At 50.7% G+C, this 23,757-nt stretch overlaps 1 protein-coding gene across 2 annotated transcripts in view; it reads left to right on the top strand.

Moving 5' to 3' along the window:
- PCSK6 (proprotein convertase subtilisin/kexin type 6) overlaps positions 1-23,757 on the top strand; it is a 163,753-nt gene that overhangs the window by 48,118 nt on the left and 91,878 nt on the right. For both annotated transcript variants that reach the window (XM_065906568.1, XM_065906570.1), the window contains exons 3-6: positions 15,255-15,365; positions 15,820-15,963; positions 18,172-18,248; positions 20,027-20,115. In XM_065906568.1, coding sequence (XP_065762640.1) covers positions 15,255-15,365; positions 15,820-15,963; positions 18,172-18,248; positions 20,027-20,115 — 421 coding nt within the window. The remainder of the gene's footprint in view (positions 1-15,254; positions 15,366-15,819; positions 15,964-18,171; positions 18,249-20,026; positions 20,116-23,757) is intronic.

The following is a 23,757-nucleotide window of genomic DNA, read 5'->3' on the forward strand; positions in this document are numbered from 1 at the left end:
TTTGTGTGGATTGTGTGTGTTTCTGGTTCTGAAAATGCCCAAGTCTGGATTTTAATGAGATTCTCCATGACCCTAAGTTTTCCTCTCTGAACAAAACAGATGTGCAGCTACATATCAAAGCATTTAAAAACTCGAAATGTTTGGGTCCTTTGTGAAACTTGAGTATTTAAATTCTTGACTTCAGTTTGAAGCAGCGATCAAATGACTATAGGGCTATCATTTTAAATCTTTAAAAGTCAACAAAATACACAGTAATTAGAGGAGATAAATGTGTGCATCTTACCCATAAAGGCTATGCAATTCAAATCGTCGTTTTAATAATGAAATTAGAGTTTGGACAGGCAGGTGTTTTTGTGGTTGTCATAACACATATCTTAATGGTTACCATGAACTTGAAAACTTAGGCAGTGAATGTAGCTTTTTCCTTAAAAGTTCCTGTGATCTCTGAGATGAAAACAGATGTAATTTGAAAAGAAGCTAATAACATTTTTAGTATAATTCTTACTTATCAGTGGTTAATCATAGATTCTACATAGATTTGAGATTAATATTTGACTCATGGGTCAGCAGATACTTGGTAAGATTAAAGATGTAAGATGGCCAAGTGAGCCTTTGATGGCCTCATTCATTCACCAGGTGATTTTGGAATACCTGCTGTGTGTCCCGTTATGTCCATATCAGGGTCATTGGAGTGAACAGTGGGGCTGACGGTCCGCAGAAAGACACATGATATGTCACAGGGCATTAAGAGCTACGAGGGATGGTGAAGTGCCAGTGACAAGCAGTTATGGCCTCAATAAACAGATGAGGCCACTGGTAAATTGTAGTTTTAGAACATGGAAATCACCCTTTCCTAAAAGCAGTGTGCAGAATGTTCATTTAGACTCCCAAGCAGGCATGGGGTGTTCCTGCAGTGATCCCCAGAGAACACAGATAGTAAAGTTTCTGCAGAGAAACTGGCCATGGTGGTGTCCCAAGCATCACCCCCAGCCTCACCCGCCACCACCACCCCGCCACCATCGTGGCTCCTCTTGTGTTGACAGGAGAGATGGTTTGTCCTGGGAATGCTTCTTCGGTTACAACTTTGTGATTTCTGGTTTCAAGAGCATGGGGAAGTCATCCCAGTGCATGAGCCAGCCCATCCATGAGCTGGGCTCTGATAAGGTGGACACACAGTGTATGGTTCTGAGTTCACTTTATGGGTGGGTATGAGGATGGTTGGATGGATGGTGAGTGGGTGGACAAACAGAAGGAGATAGAATCAAACACTGTGCTAATCCCATTCTCCCCTCACAGCTAAGAGGAAGTTTGTGTTTATGAAGGGCACCTTATGTGCCTCCTCCTACCTGGCTGTGTGGGGCTGTGGTGAGACCTGTGAGTGTTCACACCACGGAGCTGGAAGGACACTTTTCACAGGGGCTGGTACATTTTTTTTTCCTCTCAGAAGCAAAGCCAGGTGGTAGTGGCTAAGTCTCACAGGACGGGCCATTGGAGAAGAGTGAGCAGACCCCATGCCCTTGTCACCATAGGGCTGAGTGCAGAGCACGTGGCCATCACAAAGACACATGGGGTTCCTTGCAGCTGGTGGTGGGGGTGGTGCTGAGGTTCGCAGGGGCTCCTCACCTGTATAAGCTCAGAAGGGAGTTGCTGCTGTGCCCTCCACAGTTTTTCTTAAGCACGCAGAGGTCTGTCTTATGAGGATGGCATGCTTGTTTGGAGTTGCTGTTCCCACAGGGAAAGTCACAGCGCAGGGCATGCTGTTTGCATGGGGGATGACCAACCCCCACACCAGAGATGTGCATGAGAACAGGATGGGATGGTGGGATTCTTTGTCTTTTATTTATTTATTTATTTGGCTACATGTCCTTTATTTATTTTAATTAATTAATGTGTTTATTTGGCTGCATCTGGTGTTAGTTGCAGCACACAGACTCTCTAGTTGTGGTGAGTGGGCTCAGTAGTTGCAGCGTCTGTGCTCTCCAGTTACGGCACTCAGGCTCTGGAGCATGTGGAATCTTAGTTCCCCAATATGGGATGGAAACGTTGTCTCTGGTATTGCAAGGCAGATTCTTGCAGGGCTGTCCCTGGATGGGAGGTTTCTTGATCCCCATTCTCCTACCCAACAGGATGCTTGGCCTCCCCCCCCACAGCAATAGCAATGGATCAGAGGCCAGACAAGAGATTCAGGCGAGATTTTTTTGGGGTCCCTGCTGCAGCAGAGAGATCAGGAACAAACAACAGGCTCCCTTGCTTGCTTGCTTTCTAAGGTGGGTGGAGTGGGGGGAGCTGGTTCCTTATATGGGGTGAGGGTCAGGGTGTGTTCAGGGTCAGGCTGGAGGGGTGGTTTAGGTGGTCCACCCGCCCCTTTGGTGGTGTTGAGCCCCTTTGGTGGTGTTGAGTGCAAGGGGCATGTGCAGTCCGCTGCTTCTGTTCCAGGCTCTTGAGAAGTGGCAGCTGGGTTTCTAGTCTTTTTGTATCTTGTCCAGAATTTCCCCCAACAGTGCATATTTGCAGTTATTTTTAGTCCCATACACTTCCTCTGTATCTTGTTGCTGGAGGAGAGTTTTGTGCAGGTACAAGCACTGCACTAAAGGGCCCCAGGCCCCTGCATGTCTCATTTCCTAGGAATTTTGGAGAACTAAGTGGCTTCTACCGCACAATTGCACTCATCTCACACGCTAGTAAAGTAATACTCAAAATTTTCCAAGCCAGGCTTCAGCAATACGTGAACCGTGAACTTCCAGATGTTCAAGCTGGTTTTAGAAAAGGCAGAGGAACCAGAAATCAAATTGCCAACATCCGCTGGATCATCAGAAAAGCAAGAGAGTTCCAGAAAAACATCTATTTCTGCTTTATTGACTATGCCAAAGCCTTCGACTGTGTGGATCACAATAAACTGTGGAAAATTCTGAAAGAGATGGGAATACCAAACCACCTGACCTGCCTCTTGAGAAACCTGTATGCAGGTCAGGAAGCAACAGTTAGAACTGGACATGGAACAACAGACTGGTTCCAAACAGGAAAAGGAGTGCGTCAAGGCTGTATATTGTCACCCTGCTTATTTAACTTATATGCAGAGTACATCATGAGAAATGCTGGGCTGGAAGAAGCACAAGCTGGAATCAAGATTGCCGGGAGAAATATCAGTAACCTCAGATATGCAGATGCCACCACCCTTATGGCAGAAAGTGAAGAGGAACTAAAAAGCCTCTTGATGAAAGTGAAAGAGGAGAGTGAAAAAGTTGGCTTAAAACTCAACATTCAGAAAACTAAGATCATGGCATCTGGTCCCATCACCTCATGGGAAATAGATGGGGAGACAGTGGAAACGGTGTCAGACTTTATTTTTTTGGGCTCCAAAATCACTGTGGATGGTGATTGCAGCCATGAAATTAAAAGACGCTTACTCCTTGGAAGGAAAGTTATGACCAACCTAGACAGCATATTAAAAAGTAGAGACATTACATTGCCAACAAAGGTCCATCTGGTCAAGGCTATGATTTTTCCAGTGGTCATGTATTAATGTGAGAGTTGGACTGTGAAGAAAGCTGAGGACTGAAAAATTGATGCTTCTGAGCTGTGGTGTTGGAGAAGACTCTTTAGAGTCCCTTGGACCACAAGGAGATCCAACCAGTCCATCCTAAAGGAGATCAGTCCTGGGTGTTCCTTGGAAGGACTGATGCTGAAGCTGAAACTCCAATACTTTGACCACCTCATGTGAAGAGTTGACTCATTGGAAAAGACCCTGATGATAGGAGGGATTGGGGACAGGAGGAGAAGGGGACGACAGAGGATGAGATGGCTGGATGGCATCACTGACTCTATGGGCATCAGTTTGAGTAAACTCCGGAAGCTGGTGATGGACAGGGAGGTCTGGCGTGCTTCCATTCATGGGGTCACAAAGAGTTGGACACGACTGAGTGACTGAACTGAACTGAAGTGACTTCTCAATTGTTAAAACTATGGCGGAGGTGAAATAGGAGATGTAACCTGTGTTTTGGGGTGGGGGTGGGTGGGTAGGGGGATTCACTCTTTTCTAGTGTCTAAATTGTAAGCCTTTAAAAGGTATTCAACTCAACTGCTCCACCCTTCCTTTCAGAATTACTAACTGTGCACCTGCTGAGTGTGACCCTGTGTCCAGGAGCACGGAGATGGCCACCAGGTGGGCCTCTGGCCCGTGGCCCCAGCAGGGCCGGACATGGGGGCCTGGCTGTGAGGCTGCAGGAGACAGCTGGGCAGGACTTGAGGCGGGCCCCAGCTGGCTCCTCCTTGGCATCAGTGGTGATGGGCTTGTGCCGTATGGGTGGGTTCCAGGCACTGCGTTCACTCTGGGTCTGCGGGCGGGGGCTCCGGGTCATCAGCTGTGGCCTCGAAGAAGACGGAAGGAGCTCCCGCAGGCAGTGCCAGTTAACTTTTTTCAAATTAAAAGTCCCTTTTATGCAGAGCTTCTTAATCAGCTCCTGGCAGAGCTGCTGTGGGAGCACCCTGCCAATAGAGAAGGAGAGAAAAGGTAAACAGCCGTGCATTCCAGTGCCCGCAAGGCCCAAGTGATTGCGATTGTTTCCCACAGTTCTCATTAAACATTTAGCCCCAGGGAGAGCATATAGACGGCAGAACCGATGACAAATTCAGAATCGCAACTGAAACGGTTTAAATCAGTCTAGTTTTAATGCAAACCAAATCAGTTAGCTGTCAGTCTGACTAATATTTACTCTACCAAGTCATTGTGATGAAATATCAGGTAAAATTAGCTATTTTACAGAGATGTTTAGTGTTATCTTTTCCTGCAGTGCACTAGGACGCTTTCCCACATTAACGAAGTGTTTTGTGACACCTTCGTGATCAGAGAGTTGTGTAATTAATAATAAAAAAGGGAAAAGATGATTTAATACTCTCCAGAGTCATTGGAATGCAGTTGCCATCGTGTTTGAATGACCAAACTGGAGATGAATGTTATAGGACTTAGGATAAAGTTCAATCGAAGGCAGATGGTATTTCATTTTAATTAGCTCCAGTCCCTATTGTATACAATTGCTTTGATAAGTGATGGAATTTAAAGCCCACCCCTACTTCGCCTAAAAGCTGATAGAGTGTACGTTTGTTAAACAGAACGGAACAGAGCACCAGCAGGAGGGAAGATTGAAGACTTCAGTCACATGCATGCACATACTTTAGGCATTTCTGCTCTGACCCTGTAGCAGGGTCATGCAGTTGTTGTCCCTAATCACCTTTACTTGATGTTTTAAACCGCCTTTGAAAAGGGCCATTTTGCTCAAAGAGCTTGGTGGGCCAGCCCTCTCTCTTCTTGGGAGAACAGCCAGCCTGCTCTCCGGGTGCGGTATCAGTCGCTGGGTTTCTCCAAAGGGCTGTCATTTAAGCCAACTGAAAGCATTTGTTTTTAACTTGTTCTTTTGCCAAGAGTCTGGAGCAGGGTGGATGTTACAGAAGCACCAGCCAATAGCTGTAAGGGCTCCCAAATGTTTTAAAAATTACTTGTTCTGACTATGTTCCAAGCTGTCTGATAGTTGGATGTTGCGTCTTCCAAGCCTTACATTTTAGAGTGGTGACTCTGGCTCAGCCCTCCCACTGTGTGCTCAGCCAGATCAATGACGGAAATGGAAGGATAAAGTTGTTGTCAGGGGTCCTTGGTGGCTCCTCATGGAGCGGTGGAAGGCTTTGGGTTGACTCTCTACTCCAACCGTTTAGTGCCTGGGAGCTGGGAAGTGATTTCCAGGACCAGGGCAGGCATGCTGTTTGTGGGACAGGACTTTGCCCCAGAGCTTCATCAGATTCAGGTTCTCCTCCAGCAGTGATGCAACACTGAAGCTGATCTTTCCATTAACCACAGAGGGACTTTTATCTGAGTTTTGTGTACTAGAGCCACTAGGCGTGCAAACAAACAGAAAGTTCCTGGCAAATACCAGCACGTGGACAGGAAGTGACTGCATTGATCTGGGGGCTGATGAACTGTGGGATGGGCTGGGGGTGGAGGGGATGGGTTGTGCTGAGGGGTGGGGTGGACTGCCACACGTAGCCCACTGGGTCCACCCGTGTGGGGCGGGGAGGCCTCCAGCTGTCTGCACATTTCAGCACAACCCTACTGGGTCTAGTGGATTGGCTTCTATGAACTGGCAAACAGAATTTTCAAATAGGCTTTAAAAGATGCTGCTTTATGATATCACCAGCAAGCTCACACTTCCACTTATATGCCTCAAAAAGTCCCACAGTCCCACTTACACAACTCCAAGAGTCCTACAGTCACCGTATCCCAAAGCCGAGTAATGTCCCAACTGCAGCTCTGTCTCAGAGAGAAGCTACGCCTCCCCAGCTCTTGTTCCTCTGCCTGGGCAGCCTAGTCCTAGCCTTGTCCTGCGTCCCCACCTGCCCCCCTGCCCTAGCCCTGTCCTCTGTCACCTGGATGCCACATGGCCCCTTTCACTGGCCAGCTGTGGGCATCCTTGTCCAGCCCTTGTTGTGGTGCTGCCGCCCTGGGACGTCCTGCCCAGGCCCCCTGGTCTGGCCTCCCTACGGCCAGGCTGGGCTTTGTGATCCTCGTCGGATGACATCTGTACTTCCCCCAGCAGCCTGTGCACACGCTGCCTCCCCTGGTGTCTCTCCAGTTTCAGCCCATGCACCCTCCCATCGGCAGCTGGCTCAGTGCGCTGCTCTAAGTGGTGGGAGGTCTGCACTCTGGGTCTGTGAGGTCCCTGGGACTCCTGGAGCGGAGGGGTCCAGGCTGTCTAGATATTGTCCCAGCACGAAAGCCACAGGGCCAGAGCTCATCCAGCCACGTTTGGAGCTGCCCACTGCTGCAGGGCACGCGCCGTCTTACCGGGCTTGGGGACCCACGGGCATCCTTCTCCCTGGGGTTCCCAGCACTGGGAGCCCATCCAGAGCAGCAGACAGACCCTCGGCCCTCAGTCCTGCTCTTGTTCCTGTAAATCTGTTTCCAGCCGCCCCAGAAACTGCCAGGACCAAGGGCCCAAGCTCCGGGGAGTTTGGTGGGAGTGAGGAGGGCTTCGTTTGCTGGGAATCTGGTAGTGACCAGGACTAACACAGGGCTGGTGGGAACTGCAGGTCATTCCCAGGAGACCTGGCATTCCAGGCCCAGGAACTGCAGAGAGGTGTGGGGAGGGAGGGGCTGGGTTCAGATGCAAGTAGCCTGCCTTGTGCCTGGGTGGTTGGGAGTTGGGGAGGGCGAGTCACGTTCTCAGGGCCAGGCCGCCCTCACTTGCTTTCACTCCCAAGTCCGGCAGGCCACCCAGTGAATAGCAGATGGACCCTCAGTGTTTACTGAAGCAGATGTCAGTTTTCACAGGGTAGGTTCACATAGCAAGTTGTATTTGTTACTGTTTTCTCATGGACTTCTTTTTATGTAATGACTTTTTTTTTTTAACAAGTCTAACTTCACATATTATCCTATTTTTATTTATCTAATTTTTGTTCCCTTGTTGTGGTGGAAATGAGGGAAAAAGGGAAACCTTCATGCTTCACAGAGGTCATGATACTGACCCTGAGATGAGGGTGGAAACTTCTCGACGAGCTTATGCCAGCTGAAGCTGGCCTGTGGTCAGCCCTGGATGTGAGTTCCTGTGCCCACACCGGCCCAGCATGGGGAGTGAGGAATCCAACTCCTCCCCGCCCATCTGTCATCCAGGGATGTTCGAGAAAGGTGTCTCCGGGTCCCTGGGCCTGTAGCTCTGAGGGAGAAACACCCTCCAGGACGCTCGGGTCCGGCAGTGTCCCCGCTGCCCAGTGATCCTGATTGTGTCCCCGTCATTCGACTGCCGAATGCCCAACTTCAGAAGTTTAAATTGTGACAAAAGCCATAAAGAGGGCTTTAATTGACCAGACGGCAGAAGCACTGATGTGGGCTGACCAGGCAGCGCTGTCTGGCTGGTGATCCTGGAGTCAGCACTCCGGCCCCCTGTCCATGTTGTGATCCTCAGGGGCACAGGGCAGGTGGGGGGAGCTTCCCCTTTCCTTTCAGGGAAGTGAGAACTCAGATGAATCAAGGACCCTGACCTCCTGAGTCCGGTCTTGTCTCCTGCATTTGCTGGGGGGTGGTGCTGACTCATACCAGCGATGAGCAGTCACCTCTTGGCCCCTGTCATTCAATTTTGGCAGGGAGGATTTGAGAGGTGGCCTGTGTGCTAGCCAGCTAAAGGAGTAGAAATGTGCCTCTGTCCCATGGGGGGCTTGGCAGGGTGGAGTTGTGTCTAGGCTGTGTTAGATCAGCTTTGAGTTTTCTGGTTTGTCTTCCTTCTCTTCTGCCTCTTCTACTGCCCAGGCTCTTGGGTTCCTATAGCAGCCTGGCATCTCCTCCCTACCCTGGGTGGTACCTCAGGGGGCTTAGGTGTCTCCCTGAGACTCGCTCTAAGGAGGCTGGTGCCCTCTGCCCCAGGAGGTCAGTTGGCGGGGGTCATGGTGTCAATCACTCTCCACTGCTGCAAGCTGGCCTCAGTTCTGTGCTTCTTAACTAGGCCAGAATCACGGGCCTCTTGGAAAGGCTGATGAAGGCTGTAGACACCCTTTCTCTCAGAGGAGGAAAGAAACCCTAAGCTCACATCCACATGGCTCTAACACACAGCTTCTGGGGCTCCCGGGACTTGAGCCTGCCCCTCCACCCTCCAGGGACCCTGGATGTTGGGCAAGAAGCCCCCACTTGGCAACTGCTCACTTCCTACACATGCAATCCGTGGCCTGTCCTCAGAAAAGGACCACATCACACACTGTAAGGTGATGTGCTCTGGTCAGGGAGCATGGTTTCCTTTCTGTGGGTCCTCACACCATGAGTTCGCATCTCACTGCTTCTCGGCTGGTAGAAAGCTGGCCCAGCATGTGCTGCAACAGGTGTGGGGAGCAGTCAGTGTTGATGGGACTTGGAATGTGAGCATCAGGCCTTCGCAGGCAGGGGCCCCAGATGGGCTGATACGACCCTCGCTCCACAGGCTGGAGGCTGAGGCGCAGACAACAGGGTCACAGGTTTACTTTCCCAGTGTGCCTGCCGCTCGCCTCACTCCTGGAAGAGGCCTTCGGATCTGGACCCCAGACACATGGAGTCTAGCCTCTCATGTCTTCCAGAGACTTGCCCTGGTCTGCAGGCATGGCTGGCTCTGTCACAACACAGAGGAGAGGAGCTATCCATCCTTTTCCGGTGACAGAAGGATGCATCCCTCACTTTGAGGACGCCGAGGCAGAGAGAGAGGGGAAGGTGGACTGGAACTGTCTCTCTTGCCTAGACTCAGCTGTGCATGAACACGGGACCTGAATAGAACTCCATGTCACAGGCTGAGCTTGGGGGCTGTGAGGAGGCAGGCAGCTTGATTCAGTTCCTGCTCCTCCCCTTGAGCCAGTGGAGGTCTGGGAGGGTGATCAGGACGGTCTCAGAGAAGTGCTGTTGTCCTTCATTCTGTCTCTGAGCAGAGCCCCTGGGGCCCCTTCTGGGCCCCACCAGCTCCTCGTGGTGGCCCAGGGCCTTTTGGGCAGGGCCTGTGGGTGGTGGAGGGCATTAAGCAGAGCACAGATGTGCAGTAGCTTTGGGTGGAGTGCAAGGGCTATTCTTGTTCTGGTGGCATTTTTTCATGGGACAAAGCTTCAGAACAACCCCTTATTACTTGTCGCACCCGGAACGACCTGCTGGCCACCTTCTGGCCCAGCAGCCCCAGGGAAGAGGGCGTGGGCCTCCTGCCCACATGACATTCGAGCATTATACGGCCTGATAACTCACAATTTTCAAGGCTGTTCTGGGGTCCTTCTCATTTACATGACCTCTTTCTCAGCATCTTTTAAGTTTACCTCCTCTCAAGTGCAGAATGACATTTAGCAGATGCCAAATTTTAACTTGACTTCTCAAGAAGAGAGCTGGAGGAGGTGTTGCCTCCCGAAGAACACACTTCTCTTCACTTCATCTTGAGAAGATGGTAAAATCTCATGATGAAAATGTTTAATGGGAAACATGCAGAAAATGGATAAAAGAAGAGTGATGTTTCACCTTCAAAATATGACTGAAGGAATGAAAACGCTTTACACGGGGTTATAGAGGCTTGCCCAGAAGAGATGACCTGTGCTGAGCTGGGCTCGAATGCGGCAAACCTGCTGTCACCCCAAAGCACCAATCTTCCATACAGAGTCCACACAGCTCCCCTGGTGGTCATGGAGACCCAGCTGCGCGCTCTGCTCCACAATGGTTTTGAAAGTCTGTCTATGGCTGTGTTTGAAATCTAAAGCGTATTCATTTAATGTCCTTCCTTCATTCAGAGAGCATTTAGTGAACTCCTACTGTATGCCTCACATCGCCTGGCACACACAAGGACAGTGGTGAGCGAAATGCAGTGGCCTGGCTTCACACAGGCCAGTGGGGAGCAGAGGGTGGTCATACCAACCTGGACATGTCCAGCCAGAGCTGTGGGCAGTGCTGGACGAGCCAGATCAGGGGAGCCCCAGCCCCAGGAGACATGCTTCCCTTTTCAGCATCAGGGGTCGTTTGCCGTTTAAGGAAGACAGAGGACAGGGACCCTGTTACAGGCTGAGAGCTGGAGAGACTTGCATGACCGAGACACATCCTTCTCTCCTGGGGAGCGGGGTGGTGGCTTCTGAAGAGTCCGTGTCCATGTCCTCCATGTCAGTGGCATCACTGCACAGACACGCTCAGGGCACAGGAGCCTGGCGGCCCACCCCAGTCAGCCCAGGTGTCAGGGCAGGGTTCCCGGGTGGGGAGGATAGAGAGGAACACAGTGAAGGGGCACCCACCATGAGACCAGGCCTGCGGGTGGGAGGCCAGGCCAGAGGGGGCCTGGGCAGGGGTCAGACTGCATCGGGCGTCAGTCATAGAGCAGGGACGCTCCCAGAGTCATGTGACCTCCAGATGCCGGGGGATGACAGCCATGGTGAGCTGTGGGTGATGGGGTCCTGACACCTTTAGGAGACTCTTGTGTTGGAGAGGATCCCTGCTTTATCCTGACTTGGGGGGTTGAGGGGAGACAGTGGGTTTTAGTGCCCTGAGTTAGGAGAATCAGGCAGTGAGAGGGCCCTGGGCCCTGGGTGGGCGAGCAGGACCCACTTTTGTGGCAGCTTTAGTTTGAGAGGACAGCAGGGGCAGGAGTCCAGGGCCCAGTGGTGTGCAGGGGAGGGCGACTAGGGTGGCTGGCGGCTCCAGCCAGAGCTGGTAGCAGTGGGCACCCTGGGATGGTCCCTCTGTTTTCATTAAGTCCCCACCCCAGCGCCCCTGTTACAGCCCTCAGCCCCTCCTCTGGGGGCTCCAGGTCCAACGTTAGGTAGGACAGCTTCATGAATTCTCAAGACATGCAACACCTCAGCCCTGATCAAGGTTGTGATCCCAGGGGGGCCATAACAAGTCACCACCAACTAGGGGCTTCAGACGCCAGAAGCATATTGTCTCACCGTCTGCAGTCCAGAGTCTCCAGATCTATGATGTTGGCAGTTGTGGTCCCTCTGGGGGGTCCTGCCTTGCCACCTGCAGCTCCTGGCAACTCAGGTGCTCCTGGAGCTGTTTTCTTCCCAAGGCCTTACCTTCCTTGGTCTTAGTCTCCCCCTGCCTGTCCCTTGTCAGGATGCTTGTTGTGGGATTCAGGGCACAACCAAATAATCCAGCATGACCTCGTCTTCAGAGCCTTAGCTGATTACAGTTGCAGAGACCCTCTTCCTGAGTCAGGCCACGTTCTCCCATTCTAGGTGAGTGAAAGCACCTTTGGGAGGCCGCAATCAACTCCCTGTGAAACCTACTGGGAGTGATGGAGAGCCGACAGGGACTTTCTTGTCCCTTCCTTCCCTCCAGGGACCTGAAGGTTTTTCAGAGTGATCACTTCTCTTCCTAAGAAGGCTGGGTCCCCACCCAACAGCTCAGTTCTCACCCTGCACACGCTGCCACATGTGTACCTTAATGTGACCCAGGCTGCAGACTTGCAAGCTTCGCTGAGTATACACCCATGGCCCTGACAGGTAGCCAGTGCACTGCAGTCTCTCTCCTGCCGTCTTCACCAAAAGAACGTCTGAGCACCTAGAAGTTCTGAGGGCTCTAGTGAGCTGACCAGGAGTGAAGCTGCCATGTAAAATGGGCAGGCTGCCAGCAGAACAGGACAACATTTCCTGTGCTCCAGCCTCTTGGGGCAGGAAGAGCTCACGGTCAGGCCCCACCCAGCCTGACTCTCTACCATCACCAGCTCACCGCCTGTGTTCCTTCCTCTTCAGTGGTTTGGGAAAAGTTTCAGAAGGCTTCCCTTATAGTTGGTAAAGAATCCACCTGCAATGCAGGAGACCCTGGTTCGATTACTGGATCAGGAAGATCCATTGGAAAAGGGATAGGCTACCCATTCCAGTATTCTTGGGCTTCCCTTGTGGCTCAGCTGGTAAAGAATCCACCTGAAATGCAGGAGACCTGGGTTCGATCCCTGGGTTGGGAAGATCTCCTGGAGAAAAAAAAGGCTACCCACTCCAGTATTCTGGCCTGGAGAATTCCATGAACTGTATAGTCCATGGGGTCACAAAGAGTCGGACATGACTGAGGGGCTTTCACTTTTACTTCAGAAGGATGTATGTTATCTCTTAAGTGTTTGCTAGAACTCATCTGTGAAGCCATCTGGTTCTAGACCTTCAGATGTAGGGAGTGTTTTCATCACGGTTTCAGTCTCAGCACCTGTGGCTGGTCTGCTCTGGCTCACTTGTTTCGAGCTCTGCGCAAGTATTGGTTCCACAGATGACATGTCCTTAGGGTCCTGAACTGTGTTCCTTTGTCATGAACAGCCTCACTGTTCACTATGAGGTGCCCCTTGGGAAAGCCACAGTTTCAGGCAGTTGATTGGGGGTCACCGGCACCCCAAAACCTCCTGGAGAGGTCTGCTGACTCTGGGTTCCAACCTGAGGGACCCCTGGAGCAGAGTTCTGTGTCTGAGTGGAGGTGTGTGTATGTGTGTGTGTGTGGAGGGGGGGCTGGTCCTGGGTGGGAATCAGCGGTGTTTACACTCATGCTCACGACCAGAACCAGCAGTGGACACACTGGAGACAGTGCAGCGTTATTGAGCAGGCCACTGAGTAAGGGGCCATGGGGCCATGCTCTCCAGAAACACAAGGGCCAGTCTGGAAAATGGCAGGAGGATGGAACACAGGAACCCTCTGCCCTTTCCTGGAGCCAGGTGAGAAGTAGGGCTGTGGCTGGGGCCTGGGGAAGGGAGATGGGGATTGGCCCTGACCAGGTGACCACGGGCTGAGTTAGCCTCTGTGCCTGGCGTCTGGGAGTTCATCTGTGCAGGCCTGGCGAGCGATTTATTATATCCAGGTCCATTGGCCTAACAGTGCCTGGGAGCTGTCAGTGTCCTGCAGTGACCTGTCCCGGGGGAGAGAGCTGCCCCAGACCACGCCACAGGGACAGCCCCCAGTCGTCACCACCTGCCCCCAAAACTGTGTGTCAACTGGGTTCTTACCCAGAGTGCATCAACCACTGAGACCAGGAGCCCTTACTGTCTTATCTCACAAGGGGATTGTTCTGTGACTGGTGGCACTGTGCCCTCTGTCACCTGCCTGATTTGTGGGAGCCACCCAGTTGGCCTTGGGAGAGGAAGGTCCACCTCCTCTGTGATGGGAAGTGCAGCCCGGTGGGTAGCGAGTTGGCCGAGCCAATGGGCCCGGAGCATCCCATCCCAGGAACTTGAACTGTCCATGGGGTATGACCGCTATACTTACAGCACGCAGCCCAGCCAATTAGGGCATAGGGTCTTAGGCATTTTATACCGAGTTAAAGCTTCCTGGTCCAGGCAGTAATACTTTGGGAAGTCTCACAATGCCATCAGAGGGTATTATGAGCAGAATACTTCACTGTGCAGTTTTATTTGCCATGCCCATGTCTCTTGCATCTCCTGCATTGGCAGGCAGGTTCTTTACTGCTAAACCTTCCTTGGTGACATTTCCTTCTGAGCATGTTGTCCTTGGAGATCAGGGTCCCCCTTAGCTGTGGGGCTGTTCCACTTTCCTCGCTCAGGAGCCTGTGGGGAGGTCAACGCCAAGGTCTGAGGGGAGCTGCTTGGCCCTTGACCTTTGTGCCTTCATCCCCCTGGGGTCATCAGCCTTGGCCTGACCTCCAGGTCACCCAGCTCTGCATGCCCAAGGCTCCATCCTTGTCTTCCTCCCCTACCTTCTCTGCCCTTGGCCACCTGTCTGCCTCATTCTGGGCTGCCTGGTGGGAGTCCTTGACTGGAGCACCAACTTCTGAGAGTAGGGTTGGGTGTCCCCATCCTGCCCACTGTAGCCTCTGTGCAGAGCTGAGTCCCATTGGCAGGGGAATGGGATTGGGGGATCCATAGCAGCTGGACCGAGAAAATGTTTAGGTTCAGGGCATGGGAGTTCCAGCCCCCTTATCTTTTAAAAGTGAAAAAAAAAAAAAAAAAACCTCTTCCACTTTGAAACACACACACACACACAGACACACACATGATGACAATACAGCCGTGTGCCAGTCACTGATTGCACACTTTATATGCCATCCTCCTTCGTAATGCCACAGTGATGCCCATTGCACAGATGATATGAGCAAATTGAGGCCAGGGAGGCTCCCTGCTTGAAGTCACTCCGCTGGTGAGTTTGGGCCCAGATTTGAATCCAGGCAGCTAGGCTCCAAGATTCCTGCTCTTTAAATAACATTTATCCTGCCTCTCAAGCTTTTTGCCCTTGGTTATGATGGCAAGTCATGGCGATTGAAAAAAGTTTATGAAACCCTGAAAATAATTTTAAAATCTTAAATGAATAGTAAAATCTTAAATGAACAGCATACAGGAATTGCTATCAATATTTTGCTGTGTGCCTCCCTAGGTTTTCTCTGCATGTCTGGTACCAGGTCTGCAGTAGTTGCTGTGGTTCCATTATAGGGATCATCATAGTTAACCGTGTCCTCCCAATAAACCATCTGACACCTTTTATGCCTCTGCACTCTTCATTCCTGAGCATGTATTTCCTTTTAATTAGGGACAAGGGTCACCAGAGTACTGGCAATTTCACAAGGTCTCTTTTAGTAGGATGATTTTAAGTTTCATAAGAGTGGTCCTCTTCCCTTCCATGTAGACTGGTTCTCATCTTTCAAATGTGGTTGCTCTGAAGTGAAAACGTCTCCTTGAAATGAACCATCTGAGACATCTGGTAGACCTAGATGTTCATGGAGGAGGACACCTGGAACACCTGCGAAGCGGCCACATGGAATCAGGAGATGGCTGCTGAAACAGAGAGTAACTGCATTTCTCCCCTACTAGGTGAAATGGCTCCAGCAACAGGAAGTTAAACGCCGGGTGAAGAGACAGGTGCGAAATGACCCGCAGGCACTTTATTTCAATGATCCCATCTGGTCCAACATGTGGTACATGGTAAGTAGGCCATGGTCCTCTGTCCCTGCCCTGGGTTTCTGAGACCGGTCAGCTCCAGACAGACGCACTTCATTTGCATGTAGAACCCCTATTTCAGTGCTGTCAGGCACATGCTGTCTTGTGAATTTCTTTCATTATGTGAGGGTCAGGGGGATGGGCCCCCGTAGCAGGGGAGGGTGGCACCGTGAGCCATGGACAGAGCCTCTGAAGGGCGGGGACACCAGGAAGAGCCGTGGGGACATGGCCTGGCTGGGGCCGGAGGGCCTTCCGTGTACACGTGGCCAGGTCAGGGCGGGAGAGCGATGCAGCCCTCCTCGAGGGCTCTTGCTAGGACCAGGAGGAGGAGGGAAGGTCCTGCCCTGTCCTCCCGAGAGCACCATAGCGCCTCTGCTGGGCTGGCAGGTCTGTGTCAGGCGTGCCCGTGCTGGGGCCTTTTTGTCTCCTGTGCCTGCAGCACTGTGGTGACAAGAACAGCCGCTGCCGGTCAGAAATGAACGTCCAGGCGGCGTGGAAGCGGGGCTACACGGGAAAGAACGTGGTGGTCACCATCCTGGATGACGGCATAGAGAGAAACCACCCCGACCTGGCCCCAAACTACGTAAGTGGAGTCTTGGCCTGGCTCCCTGAGACCCTCACCTGCACTGGTCATTTCCTGGGACAACTACAGCCTAACCTACTTAAGCCCCGCCCCGCCCCATTACGTCACAGTACGGAAACCGAGCTGGTGGTGCCGGTGAGCCCCCGGCCCTGAGCCAGGGGTGTGTGAGAGGGTTCCCAGGCACTGCTGGGGCCCTGAGAGGCTCACATGTGTGTGCATGGGTGTGTGTGTGGGGGGTGTCCCCTCTGCACACGTGTCTGTTTACCTTCAGGTCGGCGCGTGTGTGGTGTGTGTGTGTGTGATGGTTGTGTGTAGGGACCCTCTGCCTGTCAATCCTCCAGTTGTGCAGAGAAGAGAACCTGGCATGTGGTAACTTTTGAGAACTGCCTTCGAGATTCTAAGGCACTTGGGTGCCTTGGTTATGTCATTCCTCTCATGTTGGTTGGGTAGATGGTTATGCACCCTTAACAATGTCAGTTTTTTAATTTTATCTTCTTAAAACATTTATTAAAGTTGATTTATAATGTATTAATTTTTGCTGTCTGGCAAAGTGACTCAGCTATATATGTGTAAAACATCTTTTCTGTTACAGTTTATTACAGTATATTGAATATAGTTCCCTGTGCTGTATAGTAGGACCTTGTTATTTATCTACCCTATATATACTAGTTTGCAAAGGATGACAGTTTTGAAGTCAACAATCAGAGCTTTTACAACATGTCTTAAAGGAAGATAGGAGATTATACAGATACTATAAGTATATAAAGCAAAAACATATGTATTAAAAATATAAGATGAAGGGAATTATGAGGCATAGCTACCACATGGATGAACTGTGAAGACAGTATCTGGGTCACAAAACGACACACAACTGATTGTTATTGAAATTGCAAGTCTGTGTGCCCAACACACAGTGAGGCCCATCAATACTAAACATTAGACTTTGGCACAGAGAAAAGTTTATTATAGGTTCATACAAGCAGATGGATGGCTCGTGCCCTAAGAACCCCAAAGTTACTGAAGGCTTTCAGCGAGGCCCTTTGAAAGCAAAAGGTGAGGGGAAGGCAAGGTTAGTTGTTGCAGACTTCTCTGTGTCAGATCCTTTGTTCCTGAGATCAGGTGGTCAGGTAATGATGTTCCTATAAATCTCTACCAGATGAATGTTATTCTCTGTCCTGACAAGAAAGCAAGGTCCCAAGGCACAGTTTTCACCCTTCAAAGGTCCCAGTCCTGGCTAGAAGGAGACAGGTCTCAGTTGGCAACTCCCTCAGGGCCATGAGGGAGCCAGGCATCCAACCCGCTGGCCCTCAGGCTCCTCAGGCTGCCCAAATGGGGAGACCAGGTCTCACAGACTGTGACCCAAACAGATGGCCACTGCTAGTTAGGTTGCAGAGACAGGGATGGGGGAGAGGTGCACGGCTGCTTCAAGGCCTGGGGCAAAGTTAGTGGGTGGCCTTGGCAAGGGCTCTGGAGCCCTGAGGGCCATAGTCTCCAGTCTGCTTCCTGGGCCCCCAGCTCACTGGAGGGTAAGCTGCAGGGCCTCCAGGAGAAGGCCTGAATCTGCCTCTTACCTCACTCTCCACCTGATGACCACCACACCACTGACCCTTGACTCAGTCACTGCCACAGTGATTCCTCAGTGTCAGGTCGTAGTGGTTAGGGCCCACTGCAGCACTGACCAATAGCTGAGCAGCACAAATAATGGTGGCTCATTGACAGTTGGCTGCTTGTGGGGTGGGGCCCATTGAGGCACCAGAGTAATGGTTGAGGAACCCTGTTGCCTAGTAACAGGGAGCAGAGTAATGGCTGCCTGCTAATCCCACTCTGTTACATGATCTCATCTAGGTGAGGTCCCTGGAGTAGTTGTATTCACAGAGATGGAAAGCAGACGGTGGCTGCCAGGGGCTGGGGAGGGAGGGTCAGGAGTTATGGTTTAAGAGGTGCAGAGTTTCGCAAGATGAATCCCGTGGATGGATGGTGCTGGCAGCCATACAACTTGTGGATGTACTTAGCACCACTGAGCTGCAAAAATGGTTAGGGTGGTAAATTTTATGTGTATTCACCACATAATTATATATATGTATAACTTGTTGCAGTAAGAGAGTGCCTGGCTTGTTTCTGTTTCCAGTCGAGGCGTAAAACCAGTTATAAACAGAGTTGTGATACACTGGGCCACTTCTCTTTGGTCACCAAGGTTTCATTTTTTAGGATTCCTACGCGAGCTATGATGTCAATGGCAACGATTACGATCCGTCTCCACGGTACGATGCCAGCAACGAGAATAAGTACGTCCTGTGTCACCTGCCTGACCCCTACTTGCTTCTTTCTCTGTTGCTGTCCCCGCACATGGTGGAGCCAACCCACATGGGGACACTGGGCTGGAGACAGGCTGGGGGCAGCTCTCTGCCTCCTGGTGGGGTCTGGGGCTGACCACCAGGAGCCAGCCCCACACCACCTTCCAGGCTCACAGGCTCAGTGGGTCTGGCCCCTTCCTGTGGGCTGTCACTCTGCTGGTCAGCTGCAGTGGATGTTGGGCCAGCATTGTTCCTGTTTGCAACATTGTTGGAATATCTCTTGGTCTGCACAGCCAGCTGTGTCCAGATCACAATGTGTTCTCTCGGATCACTCCGTCAGCACCCAAGCCTTCTTGACCCTGTCTTTGACCTCACAGGGGCAGTGGCGGAGGCCCATGTGATGCTGGGGCTGGCTGTGTGGCTCTGTGCAAGTAGGATGACCTTGCTGAGTCTTGGTGTCAGAGAAGTCTTGTGTCCTGATGTTTCCTCCTCCGAGGGCTGGGGGCGGGGGTGAGATGATGGGTGAGGGACACACCATTACTGTTCGGTCATTGAGACTTGTGAAAGAGGGAGTGGGTGTGGTCTGGAGAGACTGGGGGACTTGGCACCATTGGTAGCAGCCCTGGGGGTGACGTCCAGTTTCCCAAACCTGCCTGGGTGCTCCTGTCCGGTGTCTGGCCAGACCTTCCTCCATCAGCCGGCCCTGTGCACTGGCTCGTCCCCTTCTTCCAGAAGTGTTTAGAGGACGGTGGAAGCACTTTCTTCCTTTCCTCTGCTGACACGAGGCCTGCAAGGTGTGTCCTCCTCAGCATTCCCTGTTTCAGTCCATTTGATGCTGAGGTTGGAGTCCCGGTGCCCCAGGGGAGCCCCGCAGGAAGGCTCAGCCAGTGGAGGCAGTCAACCGGCTGGCCGCAGTGCTCCTGGCGCCCGTGGAGGACTGGCCTCGCGTCCCAGGTTCCCTTCCCACTCCATGGCCACCACACTGGGGCTGCAGGGCACAGTGGGCAGGGAGGGACCAGCCAGATGCAGCGTGACCCAGGGCCCATGACTCAGGGACAGCCCCAGCTGCAGGCACACATGGTCCAGAGTGTGGACAGAGGGAGGGCTGCCCCGGGGGCTGACAGTTGGGCCCAGAACTGGCTTTAAAGGTGGTTTTGATTCTGAATCAGTGATTCTCATCTCTGACGGACCTTCTCAGAGATGTGCCTGCGGTAGGTGGCAGAGTGAGGTCATTACTGAGGAGAGTGCTGACCTCGGGTCACCTCTTCCTATTCCACCTACTGCTGTTGAGTGTTCTGTGCAGCCCTCCTCCTTGCCCTCTGCTGGAATGGCCGAGGAAAGGTGTGTGGGGGGAGGGGTCTGCCCAGGGTGAGCTCGGGGCAGGGAGAGGACTCAGGGGACAGAACCTAAGCCTTTGTTTGTTCTTATTTCATCTCTGCAGCCAGGCCAGCATCTGCACTGTGCTGTCAGTCAGGGGGATGCAGAGCCTGGGGGGTGGGATGCGGAGGCCTTGGTTGCCAACAGAGCCCAAGCCTGATACAGGTGCATCATATCTGCAGGGCAGCCTGTGGGGCACATGAATGGCCCAGCAATGATGGGGAGGGATGGGGAATGGCCTCAGTGTCCCCCCCGCTTAGGGACAATGGCTTTTCTTGCAGGAGGGTCCTGACACGGGGGCGCGCGGATAGACCAGCAGTTATGGGGAGGATTGAGGGAGGACCTCAGCATCCCCAGCTTAGGGTCCTGATTGCCTTCTCTCCTTCCCGCAGACATGGCACTCGCTGTGCAGGAGAAGTCGCCGCCTCTGCCAACAACTCCTACTGCATTGTAGGGGTTGCATACAATGCCAAGATTGGAGGTGAGGCCCAAGTGCACTGCCGAGGGGCTCAGGCTGGCCTGGGTGCAGGATGCAGTCCCCTGTAGGTCTGGGAAGCTGCATTCCCCATGGTGTTGGACCCAGTCAGATCCTGGGCCTCACCTCACACTGCCTGGGGCCTGTAAAGCCTCCATGGGTGCTGGTGTCTGGTCCCTGAGTCACCACTGTCAAGCTGACTGCTCCAAGAGACCGCTGGGTCCTGCTGCTGGCCTTCCCAGGCTTGCCAATCACTCTCCCAGCAGGATTTATGGTTTTCACCTGAGAGGAAGCCTAACCTTGGCCCCAACTCCTGCTGTAGCCTCCTGGCCCACTGTACCTGCCCCTCAGCTTTAGCCAGAGGACATTTGTCACAGTGACCCGCAGACATGCCTGGTCTCCCCTGTTTAAAATGGACTTGTAGCATTTACATCACCCCAAAAGCCTCCCTGCCTCCCTTTTGGGTCAGTCCACCCTTGACTTACAGTTGCCCACACCCAACTGTGCTTCCATGGAGGCTCTCGAAGCTGGATGCTCCCACCTTGTTCTCCAGGGGGTCAGCCTTCCAGGGCCCTGTAAGGAACACTACCTGACCCGGTACTATTTTCCCCATTGGAGAGTCAGGCTTCTCTTGTCAGCATGGGGCTTTAAGAGCAGAGAGTCACGCAGCTTCCTCTCACCTCCCCCACCCAAGCCTGGCAGTTGGTCATTTCAGAATGGCAGAGGGTCATTCAACATGTCCTCTGCAGTGTCTCATAGGTGCATGTGGCTGAACTGGCACTGAGCAGGTGTGTGCCAGGTCTGAACAGTCCCTGACCGTCCACTTTGCCTCGGGGCACTGTGTCCTCACCTGTGGCTCTGGCCCTCAGTTTGGAAGTGCTCATATGCACGCCAGTGGCTGTGCTGGGTGCCTCTTTCCCATGGCATGGCCTTCTCTGCTGCTTTTCCTTTATGAAGGGGCCGTAGCTCTTTCAGCTCTATGATGAGCAGTGAAAGGTGGGGAGGTTAGGCCAGAGGTTCTGTGGGTCACTCAGTCCTTGGGGAGCTTCTTGAGTTTTGAGAAAAGGCTCCCCAGCTTTCACTTAATGAGGACTCTCCACCTGCCCTCTCCCTGGAAACCTTGGAAGTGGCTGGGACTTGTCAGTCTGTGACATCATTAACCACCAAGAGCATGTCCTGCAGAGAACAGATCAGAGGACTGTCACCTGACCTCACTCCATCATGGATAGTTATTTTATGTTGAGATGTGTAAGGTCTCCCTGGAGCCTTTGGTGAGTGAAAACCCATGAAAAGTCTACCTGACTGATCTGGATACCAGTTGAATTCCCACCACCCACTGCCTCTGTGTCCTGGGACAATGGGTGTAAACTCTCTGTGATCAGGAGTGGGGTTGCCATGGAGAAGGGGTTGGGGTATTGGCATTGACCCAGGGAACCTATGACAGCCACGTCTCCAGAGCTGCTGCACATAGCATCAGCCTCTCCACCCTCTTCCCAACCCTCCCTCCAAGCCCACCCTGGACAGAGAGCCTTCAGGCACCCTAACTCAGCCTCCCTTTCCATGTGCTGACACAAAGTGGGGAACTTCTCTGAGACACTCTGGTGTGTCCATGAGCTCTACCTTTTTATATCTTTTCTATTTCTAAAGTTGTTCAAGAGATTAAAGTGTATATCCTAACTCACTCCAATCTACATGGAATTAATATTATACAACTTCATGTATAGTATATGAATCTAAAACATTACTTGAGTTCACACTTAGTGTCATCTTTTATGCTGTTGTTTTTATGTTTTCATATTTTATAAACCCAGTGTTTATTCTTGCTGTAAACAGTTGGCTTGTGAAAAGAAATAGACTTACCTACATGTTTACCATTCCTTATTTTCTAGCTTCATATTCCTTCTGTCTGGTTTCAATTTTTCTCCAGCCAGAGAATTTCTTTTACTGCTTTAGTATTTCTTGAAGTGTAGGTATGCTGGTGAGAAATCATCTCAGCTTTTATCTGAATTTCATCTTCTTTGAAAGAATATTTGGTGAACATAGAATCCCGGGGTGACATGGTTCTCTCTCAGCCCTTTAAAGATGCTGTTCCATTGTCACTGGCATTCACTGTTTCTGATGATGAGTTGGTTGTCATCCTTATTGTTGTTCCTCTCTATGTAATGTGAGTTGTTTCTCTGGCTACTTTTATTTAGTCAGAGGAAATATTTAGTAAATATTTCATTATTTGCCTTTATTTATTTAGTATTTTTTCCCCCTCTATGCTTTGTCTATGATGACTCTGATGGTCCTTGGTGTAATTTCTTTCATAGTTATCCCCCTTGGGGCTTGCTGTGCTTCTTAGTGGATTGTTTGTTTATTCTTTCTTTTTCTAAATGAGGTTTGGAAAATTTTCTGTCAATTTTTCTTTAAATATTTTTTGCAGTCCTGTTTTCTCTCTCTTCTCTTCGGGCACCAGTTATAGCTGTTATATTGCTTGATATATCTCACAGGTTAAAGCTGTATTCATTTTTTTAATCTTTTTTTTCATGTTTGCTTCAGAGTTGATCATTTCTTTTGCATTGTTTTCTTCAAGTTCACCAGTCCTTCCTTTTGTTGTGTCCAATCCATTGTTATTTCCATCTAATGATTTTTTTCCTTTTTCTTTCCTACTCAAATATTGTGCTTTTCTGTTCTTTGATGTCCATGTGGCTATTTTTTCACTATTTCCAAATCTTTTCTGACATTCTCTTTCTCTTCATCCATTATCCCTATATTTTATTTTGGATTCTTTAACATATTTATGAGGTTTTTTTTTTTTTACAGTCTTTTGTACTGATTCCAATAGCTTGGTCATATATGGTTATGTTTCTCTTTTTAAAATTGAAGTGTAGTTGATTTACAGTGTTTCAGGTGTACATCAAAGTGGTTCATATATATAATATATATACATGTATCTTCAGATTTTTTCCATTATAGATTATTACAAAATGTTGAAGATAGTGTTGTATAGTATGTCCTTGTTATTTATCTCTTCCATATATAATATGTATCTATTATTTCAAAATTTAAGTCAGATGAAAACAAATATATGATATCACTTTATGTGGAGTTTATAAAGCAGTGATACAAGTGAACTTACCTGCAAAACAGAAACAGACTCACAGACATAGCCACATACAAGCTTCTGGTTACCAAAGGGAAGTGAGGGATAAATTGGGAACGTGGGTATGTTTCTAATCATTGATTTTTCTTTTTACAATGTGCAACATACTCCTGTTTCTTTGCACATGTCTAGTAATTTTTTATTGTACCCTGGACATTGTTCCACTATATTGTAGGTACTCTTGATTCTATTATCCCTGAATACAATTGAGTGTTGTTCTTGCTGTCAGTTCAATTTTTTTTTTTTTTATAATGACTCATCTGTTCTGATTTGCCCTTCTCCTTAGAGGAAATCCTTTAGCTCAAGAACAGTCTTTACTCTTAAATGTTATTATTGTTCCATCTCTAAGGGTAGTGTGACTCTTTTAGTATTTCAGTGGAAACACTGAAGCGTTTAACCAGCATTTCTAAGTTAGCAAGGTTCAAGCTTCAAGTTGACTGCAGTGGCCATGCAGTGGCAGCAGCTGGAGTATCTGCTCACTCATTCAGCCTCCCCCTATTCCC

Source organism: Muntiacus reevesi, chromosome 15, assembly GCF_963930625.1.
Source record: "Muntiacus reevesi chromosome 15, mMunRee1.1, whole genome shotgun sequence".
NCBI lineage: Eukaryota > Metazoa > Chordata > Mammalia > Artiodactyla > Cervidae > Muntiacus > Muntiacus reevesi.